The 17,929-nt window shown below is 35.4% G+C and overlaps 1 protein-coding gene and 1 long non-coding RNA gene across 3 annotated transcripts in view; one reads left to right on the top strand and one right to left on the bottom strand.

Moving 5' to 3' along the window:
• LOC120852851 overlaps positions 1-17,929 on the bottom strand; it is a 128,356-nt gene that overhangs the window by 84,636 nt on the left and 25,791 nt on the right. The window lies entirely within an intron of this gene.
• Positions 1-17,929, top strand: part of HIF1A (hypoxia inducible factor 1 subunit alpha) — a 46,484-nt gene that overhangs the window by 5,534 nt on the left and 23,021 nt on the right. Inside the window, exons 1-4 of one of the 2 annotated variants that reach the window (XM_040226312.1) lie at positions 13,692-13,795; positions 16,369-16,559; positions 17,029-17,174; positions 17,262-17,346. In XM_040226312.1, the coding sequence (XP_040082246.1) occupies positions 16,511-16,559; positions 17,029-17,174; positions 17,262-17,346 (280 nt within the window). In that variant the 5' untranslated portion in view covers positions 13,692-13,795; positions 16,369-16,510. Of the gene's footprint in view, positions 1-13,691; positions 13,796-16,368; positions 16,560-17,028; positions 17,175-17,261; positions 17,347-17,929 lie in introns of those variants that run through there. The other variant, XM_040226311.1, reaches the window with a different exon arrangement.

Here is a 17,929-nt window from a genome sequence, read left to right as displayed (position 1 = left end):
TATGGCCTTGGCACCTGGGAAGAGAGTCTTATCATCCAAGAAGTACCAGCTTTGGCATCCCAAAGGGAGGCATTTAATCTTTTTTCCGCCAAGTATATTTTTTAATTGAAGAAATCACTTGTAGAACACAAATAGACATAACTTTTAAATCATTGGATGAAAGAAAACACCATTTACCGTAGAAAACAAATGATAAAGAGCAAGGAAAGATGAGAAAACAGCACAAGGCAAAATGACAGAACTGAAATCATACTTCTGGTCAGTGTGCCCCCCCCCTTTTTTAAATAACTGAAGCATATGTACAGTGTATATTTGGTAAACCACAGTCTGTTCTAGTTAGCATAAAATTTAAGTTAACTCTTGTACAGCCAGAATGATTTCGTCATACCTCAATATGTGAAAATTTCTATTATCAGTTGCTTCCACTTGTTGACCATTGTGAATAGTGACTCTATGAACATGGGTGTGCAAATTCTCTTGGAGATCTTGTGTTCAGTTATTTTGTATATATACCCAGAAGTAGATTGCTGGATCATATGATAATTCTTCTTTTAAATTGTTTAAGGAGCTGCCCGTACTGTTTTCCATAGTGGCTGCACCATTTACGTTTCCACTTACAGTGCACAGGGGTTCCTATTTTCTCCACGTCGTTCCCAACACTTGCTATTTTTTTTGTTTTGTTTTGTTTTTATGATAGTAGCCATCATAATGGATATGTTGAAGTGGCTGTGTTTTTAAGGGTTTGTTTGTGGATAAGTAACCAACTTAAAACAATAGAACAGTTGCCACTAGAAGCTTTATCAGAAGTGAGGTTAAGCATCTATGAAATGAGAATTAACTTTTTCTAGTGACTTTGAAAGATTTGATGTACCAGTACTTTCTCAGAGAAGTATTTAGTGTTTAAAATGGTCTCTACCTGTTATATTGTTGCTAAAGTCCCATTTCTTAGTAACTTTGTTTTAGGGTACTTAAAACAATACTTGAAGTGACTTACTTATATTAGAAAACTATTCTCAAGATGTTATGTTTTCTTTGCTCTGGTGATCTCACCTGTTATGAGTGTCTTCATTTAAAAATTTCACTTCGTTATAATATCAAACATAAAGATTATTCCCAAGTGTGATTTTCAAAATTTATTGTTTCGTAAATGGGACAGAATTTAGTAATGGAATATAACTTACTGAAGTTCTTGCAGTTCTACTGTAGTTCTACCTATTGGTTTGGAAGTTACAGTATTTAAAATGACTACTAGTTAATATTGAGTTTCCCCTTATTAGTGACATTTCCATGTGCTTCTCCACTTTTTCTAATAGTTTGTGAGAATTTATTTTTCCAAATGAATCATACCGTGGTAAACATAAAGTTTAAAGGCAGAACGTTTAAATCTTTGAGTTGAGTATATTTCTGTTCTTATATATAGATCTTTTCTTGAGAATTCAAATGCTAAGCAAATTTCTTTAAAGTGATTCCTTCCTCTTTTTTTCAGTTGTGAAATTAAAACGTTTCAATGAACAAGGTCACAAATAGACCTAACTTGAAACTTGTAAAAGAGATTACTGGTATACAGTGACCTCTTAATAAGTATTTGAATGAATAAATAAACAATGAGAATAACTGAGTGAACAAAGAAAGCACAGAATGATTTTAAGAGGATTTTTTGGAAGTCATCATTGCTCTTCCATGTTGCTCTTTTCATAGGAATTTTTCTTATGCTGGGGCATCTGCATCTCTTGTGCTACTTTAGAACCTTCTTGAATCTTGAGTTTTAATTTTTTTGTCACTTAAATATTTACACTCTTTATTAATACCAGAGGAGAAGGGGACGACAGAGGATGAGATGGTTGGATGGCATCACCGACTCGATAGACGTGAGTTTGAGCAGGCTCCAGGAGTTTGGTGATGAACAGGGAAGCCTGGCGTCCTGCAGTCCATGGGGTCACAAAGAGTCGGGCATGATTGAGTGACTGAACTGAATTGATTAATATCAGATCAGAAAACACACTGTGTTAATAAATATAGCTATGTAACATGTACAAGCCTTGAAAATAACTCAATACCCTATCTTAAGGTATCTTTATAACTAATTCTATGTATGCAGTGTGTGTGTATCTTAGTTGCTCAGTCATGACTGACTCTTTGCAACCTGATGGACTGTAGCCCACCAGGCTCCTCTGTCCCTGGGATTCTCCAGGCAGGAGTACTCTAGTAGGTTGCCCTTTCCTTCTCCAGCGCATCTTCCCCACCCAGGTGTCAAACCCAGGTCTCCTGCATTGCTGATAGAGTCCTTACTGACGGAGCCACCAAGTACTCTCCTATATATGCAGAACACCAAATAAAAAGTTTATATTACTAAGATGCATATGTGTATGGTTGTGGAAAATCAGGTAGGTAAATGTGGAAGATATCTACCTTTGTTTCATCTTTAGCAAACATTCGGAGAAGGCAATGGCACCCCACTCCAGTACTCTTGCCTGGGAAATCCCATGGATGGAGGAGCCTGGTAGGCTGCAGTCCATGGGGTCGCTAAGAGTCGGACACGACTGAGCGACTTCACTTTCACTTTTCACTTTCACGCATTGGAGAAGGACATGGCAACCCACTCCAGTGTTCTTGCCTGGAGAATCCCAGGGACAGGGGAGCCTGGTGGGCTGCCGTCTGTGGGGTTGCACAGAGTCGACACGACTGAAGTGACTTAGCAGTAGCAAACATTTCTTACAATGTACTCTAAATGTCTAGTAAGTTTAGATCAGTTTATATTCTCTAGCAGTATTTGAGAGTGCCCTTTTCTTACACTTGATCATCATTATTTGTTTTTAAGATGAAACACTGTCTGTTTTGTTAGTATATTAGGATTCTTTTTATTGCAAGTGATGAAACACAGCTCAAACTAGTTTCAGAGGCTGGATGGGGAGGCTGTTACTAGCTCACACAATTTGGCTTTGGTTTAAGGGACAGCTAGACCCAGTATCTTAAGTGGTGTCCTTAAAATGTAATCTCAGGCTTCCTCTTGAATTTTCTTGGTTTATATTTTGCTTCATTTGCATGTTGCCTCATTCTGCTGACAGTCTATTAATATGGTATGAAATATGGCCACTAAGCATTCCCATGCTTGCCTCCATACAATTTGTGATGATAAAAGGAAAAAGAAGAAAAACTCCCTCTGTCTTCTAGCATCTACATATCAGTCTCCTGGATGAATGCCAGTTTGCCCTGCTTGAACCATTATTTTTAACTATGTCAATGGAGTTCTCTGATCATATGAGTCAAATATCATTTTGTATATTATTTGATTGCCTTGATGTAGATTATTAATTATCTCTTTATAAAGGACTCTTGATCAGTGCTGGTATCCTAATGAATGGGCTATAGGTTTTTGTTGTAAAGTGCCTGAATTCATATGCTATAGAGTCTTCTTTCAAGCCTGGTCAGTCTACAATTGTTCTTGCTATGTGCCTTTGGGGAAGCTTAAAATCTCTTCTCTGGACTAGGGTTTTCATTTAGATTCTTTAAGAGAAATGTCATAATGACTGACTACTGGCTAAGAGCTTTGGCTCTAGAGGCTGGCTGCTTGCTTTGCTCCTTCAGTAGCTTTACCTCTCTAGGTCTCACTGTTCATATGTAAATTAGGATGAATAATTGCCTTATAGGATTGTTGTGAGGGCAAATAAGATATTAACCCATGTGGAGCACTCATAACAGTTCTGGGCATAAAGTAAGGGCTTAATAAACTGGAAACCATAATTGGTTTCATACAGTTATTATATTTATTAAGTTGTTTTCAGAAGAGTTCCAGTTCCTTGAAATCTCATGATATTATTTAGAATCCGTCACAATCTGACAAAGGCTGATGCTCCAAAGGCTGATGTCCTTTTGAGCTAAACCATCAGTGAACTTATAATAGTGGTAAGAATAGTTAGTGCTGCTTTTCCTCTACATTGATATTTTTCTATGAATGTTTGGCCTTTGAAAATTACATGGACATACTTTTTTCGTACAGACATTCTAAAATAATCATTTTCTACAGTGGTAATAGTAAAGGAAGAAAAATGCTCTGAAGTTTATTTATCTGGTTGTTAGAGGATGGAAAATTAAGAAAGCCTCCTTTTGCATGCATTTTGGGGGTCAAAATTTCATTAAAGGTCTATTTAGTCTGTTTGCAGAGAAGAGTTGGAAATTGCCTACCTTTGCATTAACATAGCTAAAATGTTTAAATGAGTTATGTTTCAAATCAGTAGAGCCTTCATTAGGGGTGGAGGAAGGGATATTTTCTTGGATAATAAGTTGATTTATTTCAATGGCTCAAAAATTTTTTTCAGCCCTAGACCACTACTGTTAACACCTAAGCACCATGGCTTATAACAGATTATTGCACATTCATTTATTCAGCAGATATTTGTGCATCTTATTTGTTAAGCAGAGCAGTGAATTGTTGATGGCTCAGGCCATAGTTAAATATTCAGTTTTTGGTGTTAATTGATTCATTTATTATGTGTTCCATTTTTTATTTTTTAGTACAGTATGATTTTAGGTTTGAGATTCTTGCAAAATAATTGACTTTAGGATTTAAGTATTATTAGTTTAATATAAACCATCACAGGAATATCCTCTATAATTGTGTTTACAAATTTGCCAATCTACTCTGAGAATTTTCTTTGTTTTTCAGTTGCTCAGTCATGTCTGACTTTTTGAGACCCTATAGATTGCAGCACACCAGGCTTCCCTGTCCTTCACTATCTCACTGAGTTTGCTCAAACTCATGTCCATTAAGTCAGTGATGCCATCCAACCATCTCATCCTCTGTTGCTCCCTTCTCCTCTTGCTCTCAATCTTTCCCAACATCAGGGTCTTTTCCAGTGAGTCAGCTCTTTGCATCAGGTGGCCAAAGTATTGAAGCTTCAGCTTCAGCTTCAGCATCAGTCCTTCCAATGATTATTTAGGATTGATTTCCTTTAGATTGGCTTGATCTCCTTGTAGTCCAAGGGACTCAAGGGTCTTCTCTAACACCTCAGTTCAAAAGTATCAGTTCTTCAGGGCTCAGCTTTCTTTATGGTTCAAGTCTCACATCCATACATGACTACTGGAAAAAGCCATGGCTTCGACTAGACGGACCTTTGTTGGCAAAGTAATTTCTTTGCTTTTGAATATACTGTCTAGATTTGTCATAGCTTTTTTTCCAAGGAACAAGGGTCTTTTAATTCTTGGCTGCAGTCATTGTCCACGGTGATTTTGGAACCGAAGAATTTTATTAGAGACACACAAAAAGCACATTTTTGCAGCTTTAAATGTTAGAAAGTTCTTTATTCCAATATTTCTCAATCCCAACTAATGTTTAGATCTCTTTTGGAGCAAAGTAATACTTGTAAACCTTTGAGATGTGCCTGCTGCTGCTGCTAAGTCGCTTCAGTCATGTACGACTCTGTGCGACCCCATAGACGGAAGCCCACCAGGCTCCCCTGTCCCTGGGATTCTCCAGGCAAGAACACTGGAGTGGGTTGCCATTTCCTGCTCCAGTGCATGTGACCTCAACATGATTATACCAGATTTAAAAATGTAACCCTGTTCCTTTTAGTGATTGTTTGGTACCAATTTGATCATAAACATATGCAACCTCAAACATAGAAGGTTTGTAGCAAGAATAGAGACCTTATAGAGATCGTCTAGATGATCCAGAACATGCTTTTTCCCCTTTTTTCTTTCATCGCCACCAAAATAAGAATAAAAATTTGAAATTCTCAGAGTTTACCTTCAGCACTACTTTCACTCTATTGAGCAAAGCCTGCCATGTTAACTCCCGCTTATTACTCTCTGAAATTGCATAAATTGCATAATTGCATAAATTTGCCTTCTGTATGACATCCTTTTCAAATATCTGAAGGTACTTGTGTCTCTTTCTTCTATTCCTAAGTAAAAAATCCTTAAATTTCTTTGTATTTTAATTTAAAAATTCTTTGTTAAGCTTCTGATTTGTGGAAAGGCATAGGCCATATAAATACAGGGGCATTATTCCTAGGTGGAATCTGAGAGCTGTTGCTTAGTAAAAGTGTTATTTATCCTCTTTTTATAGACAAACAGGATCAGGGGGTTAGTTGAAAATTTATTTTGTAACACTGGATAGGATGGGTTAGTGTAGGTGGAGAATCAAGCCATGGCTTCAGAAGAGCGTCTCTTCTGTCATTATTTTCAGAAACGTCATCATGGTCAGGATTTAGAGCTAAATAGGAAAAATCTTCAGGATATGATTTCTGTGTATATACCTTTATTCTGATACATGTGTTTTCCTCCTACTATATGAGAAAAAAACTTGATTGTTATAACTTATGTATCTTGTTATATTTCAAGCAAATAATTAGAGAAACTTTTTTCTGGGACTTTCCTGGTGGTCCAGTGATTAAGACTTCACTTACCAATGCAGGCATTGCGGGTTTGATCCCTGGTTAGAGAGTAAAGATCCCACATGCCTCAGGGCTGAAAAACTAAAATATAAAATGAAAGCAATACTGTAACAAATTCAACAAAGTCTTTAAAAATGCTCTACGTCAAAAAAATTTTTTTAAAAAATGACACTTTTCTGAATATATGCATGCATAAAGTGTAATATCACTGACCTTGATTACCAGTCTCAGTTCTGTTACTATCAGAAAGCATATGATAAGGGAAATGGAAAGGGATTTACAAGGTGAGAAGGGAGGTAATGCTAAGGGAGAAGAGTGGTAGAGTAGGTGATATGATTTTGGGAAGCCTTAAATCACAGCTGTTTCGGAGGGTGAGTCTCAATGCTTTGATGTTTGTGACATTCATAAAGAGTTTTAAGAACTGACTTATAAAAAATTATTTCAGAGAACTGAAAAAATATTGCAGCATTGTCACATTTTTCATTTTTATCTTTACTCCGTGGTAAAGATGCAGGAGATGCAGGAGACAGGGGTTCCATACCTGGGTCAGAAAGATCTGGAGGAGGAAATGGCAATCCGCTCCAGTATTCTTGCCTGAAAAATCCCACGGATAGAGGAGCCTGGCAGGCTACTGTCCTTGGGGTCGCAAAGAGTTGGACACTACTTGAGCATGCATGCAAAGCTTAATTATGCTCTGATCTCTTTGAGGAAAAGTTACTGGTTTTACTGTGCACACACTTTATTACTGACTTATTGAGTTGTACCTCTAGCTTATTCCCAGCAGTTGTATCTTGTTCTCCCAGCAATTTTACTGCTCACTCAGTTCAGTGTTCTGCCTGACAAACATAGTTGTGGTATGCGTATGTATGTGCATACTCAGTCACTCAGTGATGTCCGACTCTTCGATACCTCATGGACTATAGCCTACCAGGCTCCTCTGTTCATGAAATTTTCTAGGCAAGAATAGTGGCGTAGGTTGCCATTTCCTACTCCAGGGGAATTTTCCTGACCCAGGTATTAAACCCAGGTCTCTTGTGTCTCCTGCATTGACAGGTGGATTCTTTACCACTGAGCCACCTAGATAGCTAGTGATATATATATGTAGTTATAGCTAAAAATAAGTTTTTTCAGTTTTCAAGTTTGCTGGCTAGCCCATTAAATTTCTGCTATGCTGCTGCTGCTAAGTCACCTCAGTCGTGTCCGACTCTGTACGACCCCATAGATGGCAGCCCACCAGGCTCCTCGGTCCATGGGATTTTCCAGGCAAGAGTACTGGAGTGGGTTGCCATTGCCTTCTCCAAAATTTCTGCTATAAGACCTGCTAATAGTTCTCAAAGTGCTGTAGCTTAAGAATCACCTGGGTGTTTAATTAATAGAAGGATTCTCAGGTGCTCACCTCCAAAGATTCTGACTTGGTAAATTGAGGATGAGACTCAAAATATATAAACATTATAAGTACCCATAGATGAAACACAAACCTTGAACATCTAGGAATGCTCATCAGAATCACCGGGAAGATTGTATTTTTATTATTATTTTTTAATGGACTTCATCTATTTTTTCTTCCAGTTTTATTGAGATATAATTCACATACAGAACTGAATAAGGTGGGCAGCATAATAATTTGACTTATATACATCATGTAATGATTACCATAATAAGTTTAGCAAACATCCATCATTTTACAGAGATACAAAATTTTTTAAAAAGGTTTTTCTTGTGATGAGAACTCAGAATTTACTCTCAGCAATTTTCATATGTAACATATAGCAGTGCCAATTTATTAATCACGTTGTACGCAGAAAATTATAGTTTAAACCAACATGCCAAGCCTACGATTTGAATTTCCATAGTTGGGATCTAGGCACAAATATCTGGGGAGAAGAATTCTATTGGCAATTGTGATGCATACCACAGGTCAACCATTGATTAGTCTAAGTCCATACTGTATTTTATAGTGATGTTCTAAATATGTGGCAGTGTTAATGTCTTACAGTCCAGATATGTTGTCTGTGTTTGTAAAGAATTTGGGCAGATTTTTTAAAGAGAAAGTATATAGTAAACAATTTTGAGTGTTGAAAAACAATATTTTACTTCTCTGGGCATTTTTGAAGGACACATAACAAAGTATTTTCCTAGAGCAGAGGGGCTCAAGGTATTCTCCAGACCAACATCTTTGCTATAACCTGATAATTTATTAGCATTACAGATCTTCAGACCGATCCAGTCTTTCAAATTGGAAACTCTGATTGTGAGGGCAGCCAAAGTTTGAGAACCTCCATCTTAGAGTAATAGCTTCACATTTTTTGGTTTACTTTATCTAGTACTTTATATATTGTACGGGATCAGAGATTTTTTTTTTTTTTGAGAGGCTCAAGACTGATTCTGAACCAAGAGAGAGATGATTTTTAAATCATTAGTTAAGAAAAACAATAACATATTCTTTTTCAAAACAGAACTTCAACACATACACACATAATCATGTAAACAGATGTAAATCTATTAGCAAATTAAGAAATTTAATTAGTGCATAAATAGGATATTTACATATTAAAGCTATCTCAGATGTGATACAGATTTCATTTTCAGAATGTACCCTCTAATTTCAAACTGATTCAGTTTTTTCTTTTTATTTCACTGGAACATTAAAAAATAGTGTTAAAACTAAGCACATTGTAAGATTATTGGAAGGTGAATAATCTTTCTCTAATTGTGGACATAAGTTGGACATATTAAGTTGGAAATGGCAACCTGCTCCAGTATTCTTACCTGGGAAATCCCATGCACAGAGGAGCCTGGTGGGTGACAGTCCATGGGGGCTCGCAAAGAGTTGGACATAACTTAGTGACTAAACAGCAACAACTAAGTAATGATCATCTAAACCAACAAAATTTTAAGCTGCTTTCAAAAATAATACAATTGTATGTATTCTCGATGTTTTTTATTAGAAACAAACCATTTCACCTGTTTTTTGGAATTTCAAATTAATTACAAAGTTTAATTTTCAGAATCTGAAAATTGATTAGAATGAGAAACTGAAAATATTGAATTATATTGTTTACTCATTTTTACTTTACATTCCCTGGAAAAAGTATGATTGTATTTGCTTTATTCCAAAATGAAGAAAAAAAATAACTTGTTTTCAGTTAGTCTTTTTGGGAAACAACTTTAACAGTTACATGACTACTATCAGATTTTTCAGTGCAGGTGCATTGATGGTGTTAAGTGTTAATTCAATGGGAATTTTTCTTAAAATAATCTGATTCTCCCATCTTGAAACTGCTAATTTTTAATGTTTGTAAACTTTGCTACACTTTGTATCATTGTATTTTTCTGGTTTTATCTGTGCATTTGTAAGTTACAAATTTATTTATATACATACATATGTGTTACATATGTGTTACAACAAATTTTGTTGTAAAGCCTGCTTTTTTTGCATACTACTCTATTGTAACATATCTTTGTGACCCCATAGACTGCAGCCCGCCAGGCTCATCTGTCCATGGAATTCTCCAGGCAAGAACACTGGAGTGGGTAGCCATTTCCTCCTCCAGGGATAATAAGAATACTTTTAATAATAAATACAAAATACTTGTCTGAGGGTAACCCTCCCTTGGGGGGGGTGGCGAGGAACAAGGTTAGAAATCAACTTAATGAAAACTTTCATGTATTATAATAATTACAAGAATCTCTTGGGAAAGATTATATAGAAAACAAAGTGAATCAGCTATCATGTTTCCAGATAGACTAGGAAGACATAAAATAAATGTGATAAAGGTGTTGATTTAATTGGTTAACAACATTAACTATACCTCATGCGTTTTCCTGACATAGATTGCAGTGATAAGGGAAGTAATCTTAAACTTCAAACTTCTTTTTAGCAAGTTGGTATTCTAGTTTCTCAGCTCTCTGACTGTGCTCTAAATCTCTCCTCTGTTGAGATCACTTACTCTTCCTTGGTGATGATATTGGTGCTATTCACTGTTAATACTGCTTAGTGAATTTTTTTTTTTTTTTTTTTTTAGCTATTCCCCCCATTCTAAGTTATGTGTGGTATGCTTACTTATATTTGAAAGTGCATATCTGGATAATCACAGTAAATCCCAATAGTATGCCTTGTTCATAGTGCTGACATTGTTATGCTGTTTAATTATGATTGTAATCTATAGGATCATAGGAGTGCTGGTAAAGCACAAATTCAGTGCTGAAGTCAAATCAAATAGCAGATTTGGGCCAAGTACTAAAGCCACTTGTGCACGTTTCCTACTAAGAACACAAATGAATGAGGCAGTTTCCTGCCTGCAAGAAGCTTTAAGGGACTGTAGAGGGACATAATTATAGCAAAATAACCAGAGTGGTCAGATCTAGGGGAGATGAGCAGTTTTGAAAGACAGCATGCAGAGACAAAATGATGATGGAATTGAATTTTGAAAATTTCTCACATAAATTTACCAAGTTATATATTGAGAAGGATACCTCAGCAGAGAGTAGGGTAGTGAGCCAGAAATGAATAAGCTATTATGCTTTTGAGTAACTACACTGTGGCTGAAGAAATGTGGGAAATGATGAGGATGAAGAGATGGGCAGGAAACTAGCTAAAGGAATGTTTCACCTGAATAATTAGACTTTGTGAAGTGTACATTTGATGGGATTTTAAGGACATAATATCAAAGCTCTTATTTTGAAAGTATCATTGAGGTAGTAATTTGAGGGCAACATTAAATGAATGTGACAGTGAAGATTAGTTCTGTCAGTGATTCCTAAATTTCACTGTGTATGATACACATTTTGGGAGTTAAAAAAAAAAAGATTTGGGGGCTCTACTTCACATCTACTGAATCAGATTTACAAAGATAGAGCCCAGAAGTTTGAAATGTTGACTTTCCCAGGTAATTACAATGCACCTTGACTGGCATTTGTGAATATTGCATTAAGTAACTACTTTAGTAGACTAAGGAGGAGGCTGGCTATGTTCCATTTCTGTTCTGCTTATCACTATATTTCGAATACCTACACAGTGCATAATACTTGATAAATATTCAATAAATATGTATTGAATTAATAGTTCTTGAATGAAGTTTATTCTGAGGTTCAGGAAGGCCACTTCCCATCTAGTGTTTTGGTTCTCTAAAATATTATGATAATTAAATACATATAATGAAAGCATTGTATCTATGTGAAAGCAGTGCACAGTGCCTAGCACATAGTAAGTGCTCAATAAGTGTTTGGCGGGGGGAGGGGGGGGCGCGGCGGCGGGAATTCTCTACATCTTTTTTCTCCTGGTACTTTGTGTAAATAAGGTATCTTGGGAATTGACTTATGCCTGGCCAGATCTCCTGAAGTATGTATGCAGATTGGTTTCATTATGGGGAGCTGGATGTTATGCAAATAAAACACCAACAATAGTGAGCTAAGATATTCAAATTAAGTACAGAGATACTCCTTTGTACAAATTAAAAATAAAGTCTAGTGAGAGTATATGAGGTAGACTGGATTACTGATTCTTTCCCCTTAGTGGTTGGTAGTACCAATTAAAAGTTGCTTTGCTTTAAGAGGTAGTTGGTGGGGCAGAAAGAAGCCTTGCCTTTCAATTAGAAGTTTGGATTTACAAGCAGACTCCAGAAAAGAGTTCCTCTGAATAGTTGAGGATCAGGTTCTAAATTCCAAAGCCAACCTGTGTACCTCCCCTTTATGTCTTTGGAGATGTGAAGGAAACCAATTTGAACTTTATAATAATGGTCTGGACTTATAAGTACTTATCTTGGTAATTAAAATAAGTTTCTGAGAGGCAGCATAGTCTACTGTTATTTAATACCATGGTTTCTAGAGTCAGATTGCTTATTTGAATACAGGCTTACCATTTATTAACTACGTAAACTTGGGTAAACTGTTCACATTCCATTATCTGTAGTACGGTGATGATATAATAATTTAAATAAGTTAATCGTTGAAAAATGTTTAGAATACCAATGGGTACATAGTATGTACCATGTATAGATGTTTAGACTCAAAGCTGAAGGCCAAAATGCCAACTAAAGAATGAAAATTTCTTTGGAATTTCCCCTGACCTGAGGAGACATCAAGAAGTAAGAGGCAGTGAAAACAGTGAGATACACAAATTTTACCTAACAGCTTGGCAAAAATTAAAATGATAAAAAAGATCCATAATATTGATATATTACTGCAGAAAACATGGGCAAATAAATACACACATTCGTGGGTTGGCAGAGACAAAAAATGGAAACAGAACGTTTTGGAAAGGATAAGTTAAATGCCACATCCTTCAGGTCACGGAATTTCACTTAGAATGTCTATCTTATATAAATACTTACACAAGAAGTGCAAAACTTTAAAGCAGCAAGTAATAGAGTTGATTTTTAAGAAATTTATACATTAACTTTATTAGAAATGTCTGATCATCTGTTAACATTTTGAATGATTATGATCTAACTTCAGTTCTTAAAGTCATTTACAATTAGGAATGCCAACAGGCCTTTCTTGTGCAATTAGTAGACAATACAGATGAATTAACATATATGCAATTATTTTGTATTCTTACTAATCTGAAGAAGAATAGGCATTCTCTGTAAAATGGCTACTGCTTATTCATGAACTCTGTACACAAGAAACTGAATAAGACAGCAGCTGTATTTCCTATACAAAATCATATGAAGATATAACTGTTAGCTTTTTGTCCAGTACTGTATGTTAAATAATAATGAAATAATAAGTATGTGAAAGCTAGAGTATCACAAAGATTGAGCTATATTGCTAGTTTACTCATACATTGATTCTAAAATGGTCATGGAAATGGGTAAGCAAACTATTCAAAAGACAGAATTTTTACTGTACTCGACTGATTTCTAGCATGACTATCAGATTATGAATGGCACCATATACAGACATATTAATAGCAGAACTTTATTTGATCTGTACTTAATAAAAACAACATAGATGGAATTGATAATTTAGAGAAAAACGGTACCCTTATTTGCATGCTAAAAATCTGCCTGTTCTGGTCTACAAAAGTTTTATTGTGCCATCTAAGAATAAGTAAGTAAATAGTACAGGATTCTCCTTCGTGGAACCTAGACTCCATGTTTCTACCAGAAATAATTCTTGGTCAATAATATTATAATTGTGTGGGGTATGACCTGATAAAAAGAGCCTTCCTGTGAGTAGACAAGAAACGGGGCAGTTCAGATGGTGAAACTTTATTAAGAGTTTTGGAAGTTTTAGCTTTAACCTGGGAAATGTTTTAAGAGCTCCTATAGTCACATGTGAAAAACACCAGATAAATTTCTTCATTAAATCTTTATTACAGGTCTCCTGATTGCTTTATGTCTAGATTGATTATGAATAGAAGATATACTGATTTTCATCACCTTCTTCATCTAATTTAGGTTTGTCAACTCTTGAGGTATCATGTTACTTCTTTGATAAGGCTTACTTTTTTTTTCCCCCCAAAAAAACTTGGCTAATGCTCAAATTCCTGTTCTCACAGTCTTCACTAGCTTATATGTTGTCTTTTAAATGTTTTTTTCCAAACTGTCATTTGTAATGGATTTGTCTTATAAACTTAGTTGCCATATATTGGACAATCATTATCTTCAAAGTTCTGAACAATACAAATATTTCTAAAGGTATGGAGATAATGCATCATGACGGTTAGCTTGATCAAATGCCCTTTAAAAGCATATAATATGTTAATATAAGGATTTGTTTTTCACCAAGTATTTCAGTTGGGTAGTAATTTGTTGGTAGCTTAGGTTTGGTTGAGTAATTAAATGAAAGAGGGCTTAGTAAATCTGATGGAAGTTTCTGGTAAAATTCTGATTACCTGGACTAATTATGGCATTTGAACCAATATCCATGTTTATCATAAGATCATTGATTATCAGTCTTTTTTTGTTGTTGTTGATTTTACGTGAACCAGATAGGAATCTGTTTCCCACTGCCATTGCTGCCTCTTACCTGCCAATCCAAAAGGGAAAAGAAGTGAGAGAAACAGTGTCTGAGATGTTAAACTTTTATTATTGTACATTTAAAACATTTACTTAAAGTCAATGAGAACAATGAATGCAAATTAAAAAATGAAGTTTTAGACTGAGGACATTGTCAGATTTTCATGTTAGCCTTAGCATGTAATATATTTTTGTGTTTTTTTAAAAAAATTCTACAGCATTGAGATAATCGTGATTCACAAATACCAAGTTATAAGTAGTAATATTTTTAAATAGCTCACCTTAAATCTCAAAATACTCAAATTAATCTAGATGCTTGAATTGAACTTTTTCTATCAAAGTTCACTTACTAGTAGTAGCAAATATTCACATTCCTTATCAAAGTATAAAAAGTCAGATGAGCACACAAAACTTGAGCAAGTGCTAAAACTGTATCACCACCGTTGTCACAACACAGCTGCTAGAATTTCACTTTTTATTATACAGCTTAACAGGAGCATACTCTGAGAATGAGGACCTTGCTTTTTTTGGGGAATGTTACTTCTGTGACTGAATCTTTGTAGCTTTGCAGATCGCTGGAGGGAGAGGAGATTTACATGGAATCAATTATGTACTTAGTTCGTAGAATATAAGGAAGGTTAACTGAAATAGTGCTGGCAAGATCCTTAACATACTGCTCAGTGCTTAGTAAATGGTAATGGTTATTTTCAACATTTAATAAATAATTGACTTAATTGGATTAGGTTGAGGGTCATAGGAGAGCAGCTATTTGAGGTAGAAGCCACATTCTGCATTAAGAAGATAAAGCCTTGTGGAAGAGCAGACAACGTAAATAAGAAAACACCTGCATTCAAATCCTGTCTGCTACAGCATGGCTATTTTTAACCTAATGAATCCCAGATTCCTAGTATATAAAATAGGGATAATATTTAATCTATTTATAGATTGTTTTGAGAGAAGTAGTACAGGTAATATTTGACATGTAGTAGGTTTTAATAAACAATAGCTACTAAAGAAGCAGCTAAGGCCAGAACCAGGTTAGCCTTGTCTACCTTCAGCTGGTAGATACTGCTACATAGTGATGCAAAGAAAGATGGTTCTGCTTGGATGACTTACGAAAATCTTTCTAACTGGTTTTATTCTTGGAAGAGTTGCCTAAAGATACATAATTATATTGACACCCTCAGTAATTTTCTTGGGTTTCCCAGGTGGCTCAGTGGTAAAGAATCCACCTGCCAATGCAGGAGACTCAAGTTTGATTCCTGGGTTGGGAAGACCCCGTGGAGAAGGAAATGGCAACTCACTCCAATATTCTTGCCTGGAAGAATCCCATGGTTAGAGGAGCCTGCTGGGCTCCAGTCCATGGGGTCACAAAGAGTCGGACACGACTGAGCACACGTGCACGCATCTTCGCCAGTAATCCTTCTTAGCCTGTTCTCTTAAATTTTTAGTATTGTGCCACATCTTTTTTTTTCCATAGCCCTGCATTTATTTGGTACCTTTCGTGTCAGTAAAGATAAGGAACTGCTAAGGGAGTAAGCAACCTGAAAACAGTAGCTGATTATAGATGCTAATGTAAATTCCTATAGCTTGTAGTCTGTATTGCTTGCTTGGTAGGGGAGAGGGTAAGAAAGCTCAAAGTAAGACTACTTGTGAATGGCTGTGAAACGACAGCCTTAGATATACAGGCTACTTGTAAGGTTTTGGCCAAATCAAAAACATCCTCTCCAATTTGATGTGCCAGGGAGGAAACACTTGGTTTGGAGAGATAAAAAGCTTTATCTTGGACTTGTTGTGAGAGTTCCTTTTGTCTACAGTAATCCAAAAAATTGTATAGCTGTCTTGTAAAAATACATGTATGTAGTAGGATAAATCTCTATACAATTACATGGCATCTTCTGATCTTTTCATGGTAAACAGAAAAATGTAAAATGAATTTTATTCAAGCAAAGGCAAACTGACATTTAAATTTCTGTCTTTTTTTCCTCTCCTCCTCCTTTTTTGTTAAATAGGATAAGTTCTGAACGTCGAAAAGAGAAGTCTAGAGATGCAGCCAGATCTCGTCGAAGTAAAGAGTCTGAAGTTTTTTATGAGCTTGCTCATCAGTTGCCACTCCCCCATAATGTAAGCTCGCATCTTGATAAGGCTTCTGTTATGAGGCTCACCATCAGCTATTTGCGTGTGAGGAAACTTCTGGATGCTGGTGAGTTGTTTTACAAGGACATGATAGGTCTAAAATTTAGAAATCAAAAGTAATTGGAAATTACTTTTAGAAGGTGGTCATACCCTCACTTCTTTAACATGATATCCTTTTTATTACCTGCTTCTAAAGCTTCAGTCAGGAATGTTAAGATATTGGCCTCCCTCCGCCTCTTTTACTTTTGCCATACTTACCTACCTACTTATATTTATCTTACTTTAGTGACATGACCCTTCTCTTTTCAGTGGTTTGCCTTGCTTCATTACTTTAAATAATCATTAAAAGCAGCTGGCAAATCTAAATTTAGTCTCTGTTCTCTGGCTTTGACTGTTGTGTATTAAAAGAATGACAGAAGAAAACTAAATATATGGAAAAAAATATGTGCTACATGTATTAAATAAAGTATCTGGGGAAAACTTTTATAAAAACATCATAAAACTTTAACCGTTTTTTCTTCTTGTGCCTTTTTTAGGTGATTTGGATATTGAAGATGAAATGAAGGCACAGATGAATTGCTTTTATTTGAAAGCCTTGGATGGTTTTGTTATGGTTCTCACAGATGATGGTGACATGATTTACATTTCTGACAATGTGAACAAATACATGGGATTAACTCAGGTAAAATGCCCACATAGTAAGAGCTGTTCTGTATGTGTTTATGATTTTGTTATAGATCTAATTTTTAAAATGTTTTCATTTTTACAGTTTGAACTAACTGGACACAGTGTGTTTGATTTTACTCATCCTTGTGACCATGAGGAAATGAGAGAAATGCTTACACACAGAAATGGTGAGAAGAAAAGTTTTTTGTTTGATTTATTGTGACTGGTGATTTTACTTAATTGGATACTATCACTAATCTTAAAATTTTGTACTAACCTAAGGCAAAAACCTCATTTCATGCTTAATAAAATGTTACTCTATTCTTTGTTATATCCATGTTATTCTATTTTTTAGGAGTTTCATAAAAATACCTACGTTTTGAAAAAAGTCCATCTAATTCTGTAAATAATTATAGAGATATAAGACTTGATAAAATAAAGTGGAAAAATAAATAAAAATCAGGACCAAGTAAGTTAATTTAATATTAACATTAAGGCAAGGAAGTCAGTCATACAAATAATAGGATTTTACATAGTTTAATATTAAAGTTAAGGTGCCAGTTTGGGTTCAAGCTTCTGAATGCCCAAGAAAAAAAAAGCTCACCAAATTTTAAAACATAACTGCTTATTTGACCACTTAGATTGTTCATAATGATTGAAGACTATATAGTTCAGTTACAAAGTATTATGTTATGGATGCCCTTGCATTTTTTTTTGTTGTTGTTGAGTTGCTAAGTCTTATCCAACTTTTTGTGACCCCATGGATTGCAG

This window comes from Oryx dammah, unplaced genomic scaffold (assembly GCF_014754425.2).
Source record: "Oryx dammah isolate SB20612 unplaced genomic scaffold, SCBI_Odam_1.1 HiC_scaffold_26, whole genome shotgun sequence".
Taxonomy (NCBI): domain Eukaryota; kingdom Metazoa; phylum Chordata; class Mammalia; order Artiodactyla; family Bovidae; genus Oryx; species Oryx dammah.
This window is presented reverse-complemented; position numbering and strand designations above follow the sequence as displayed.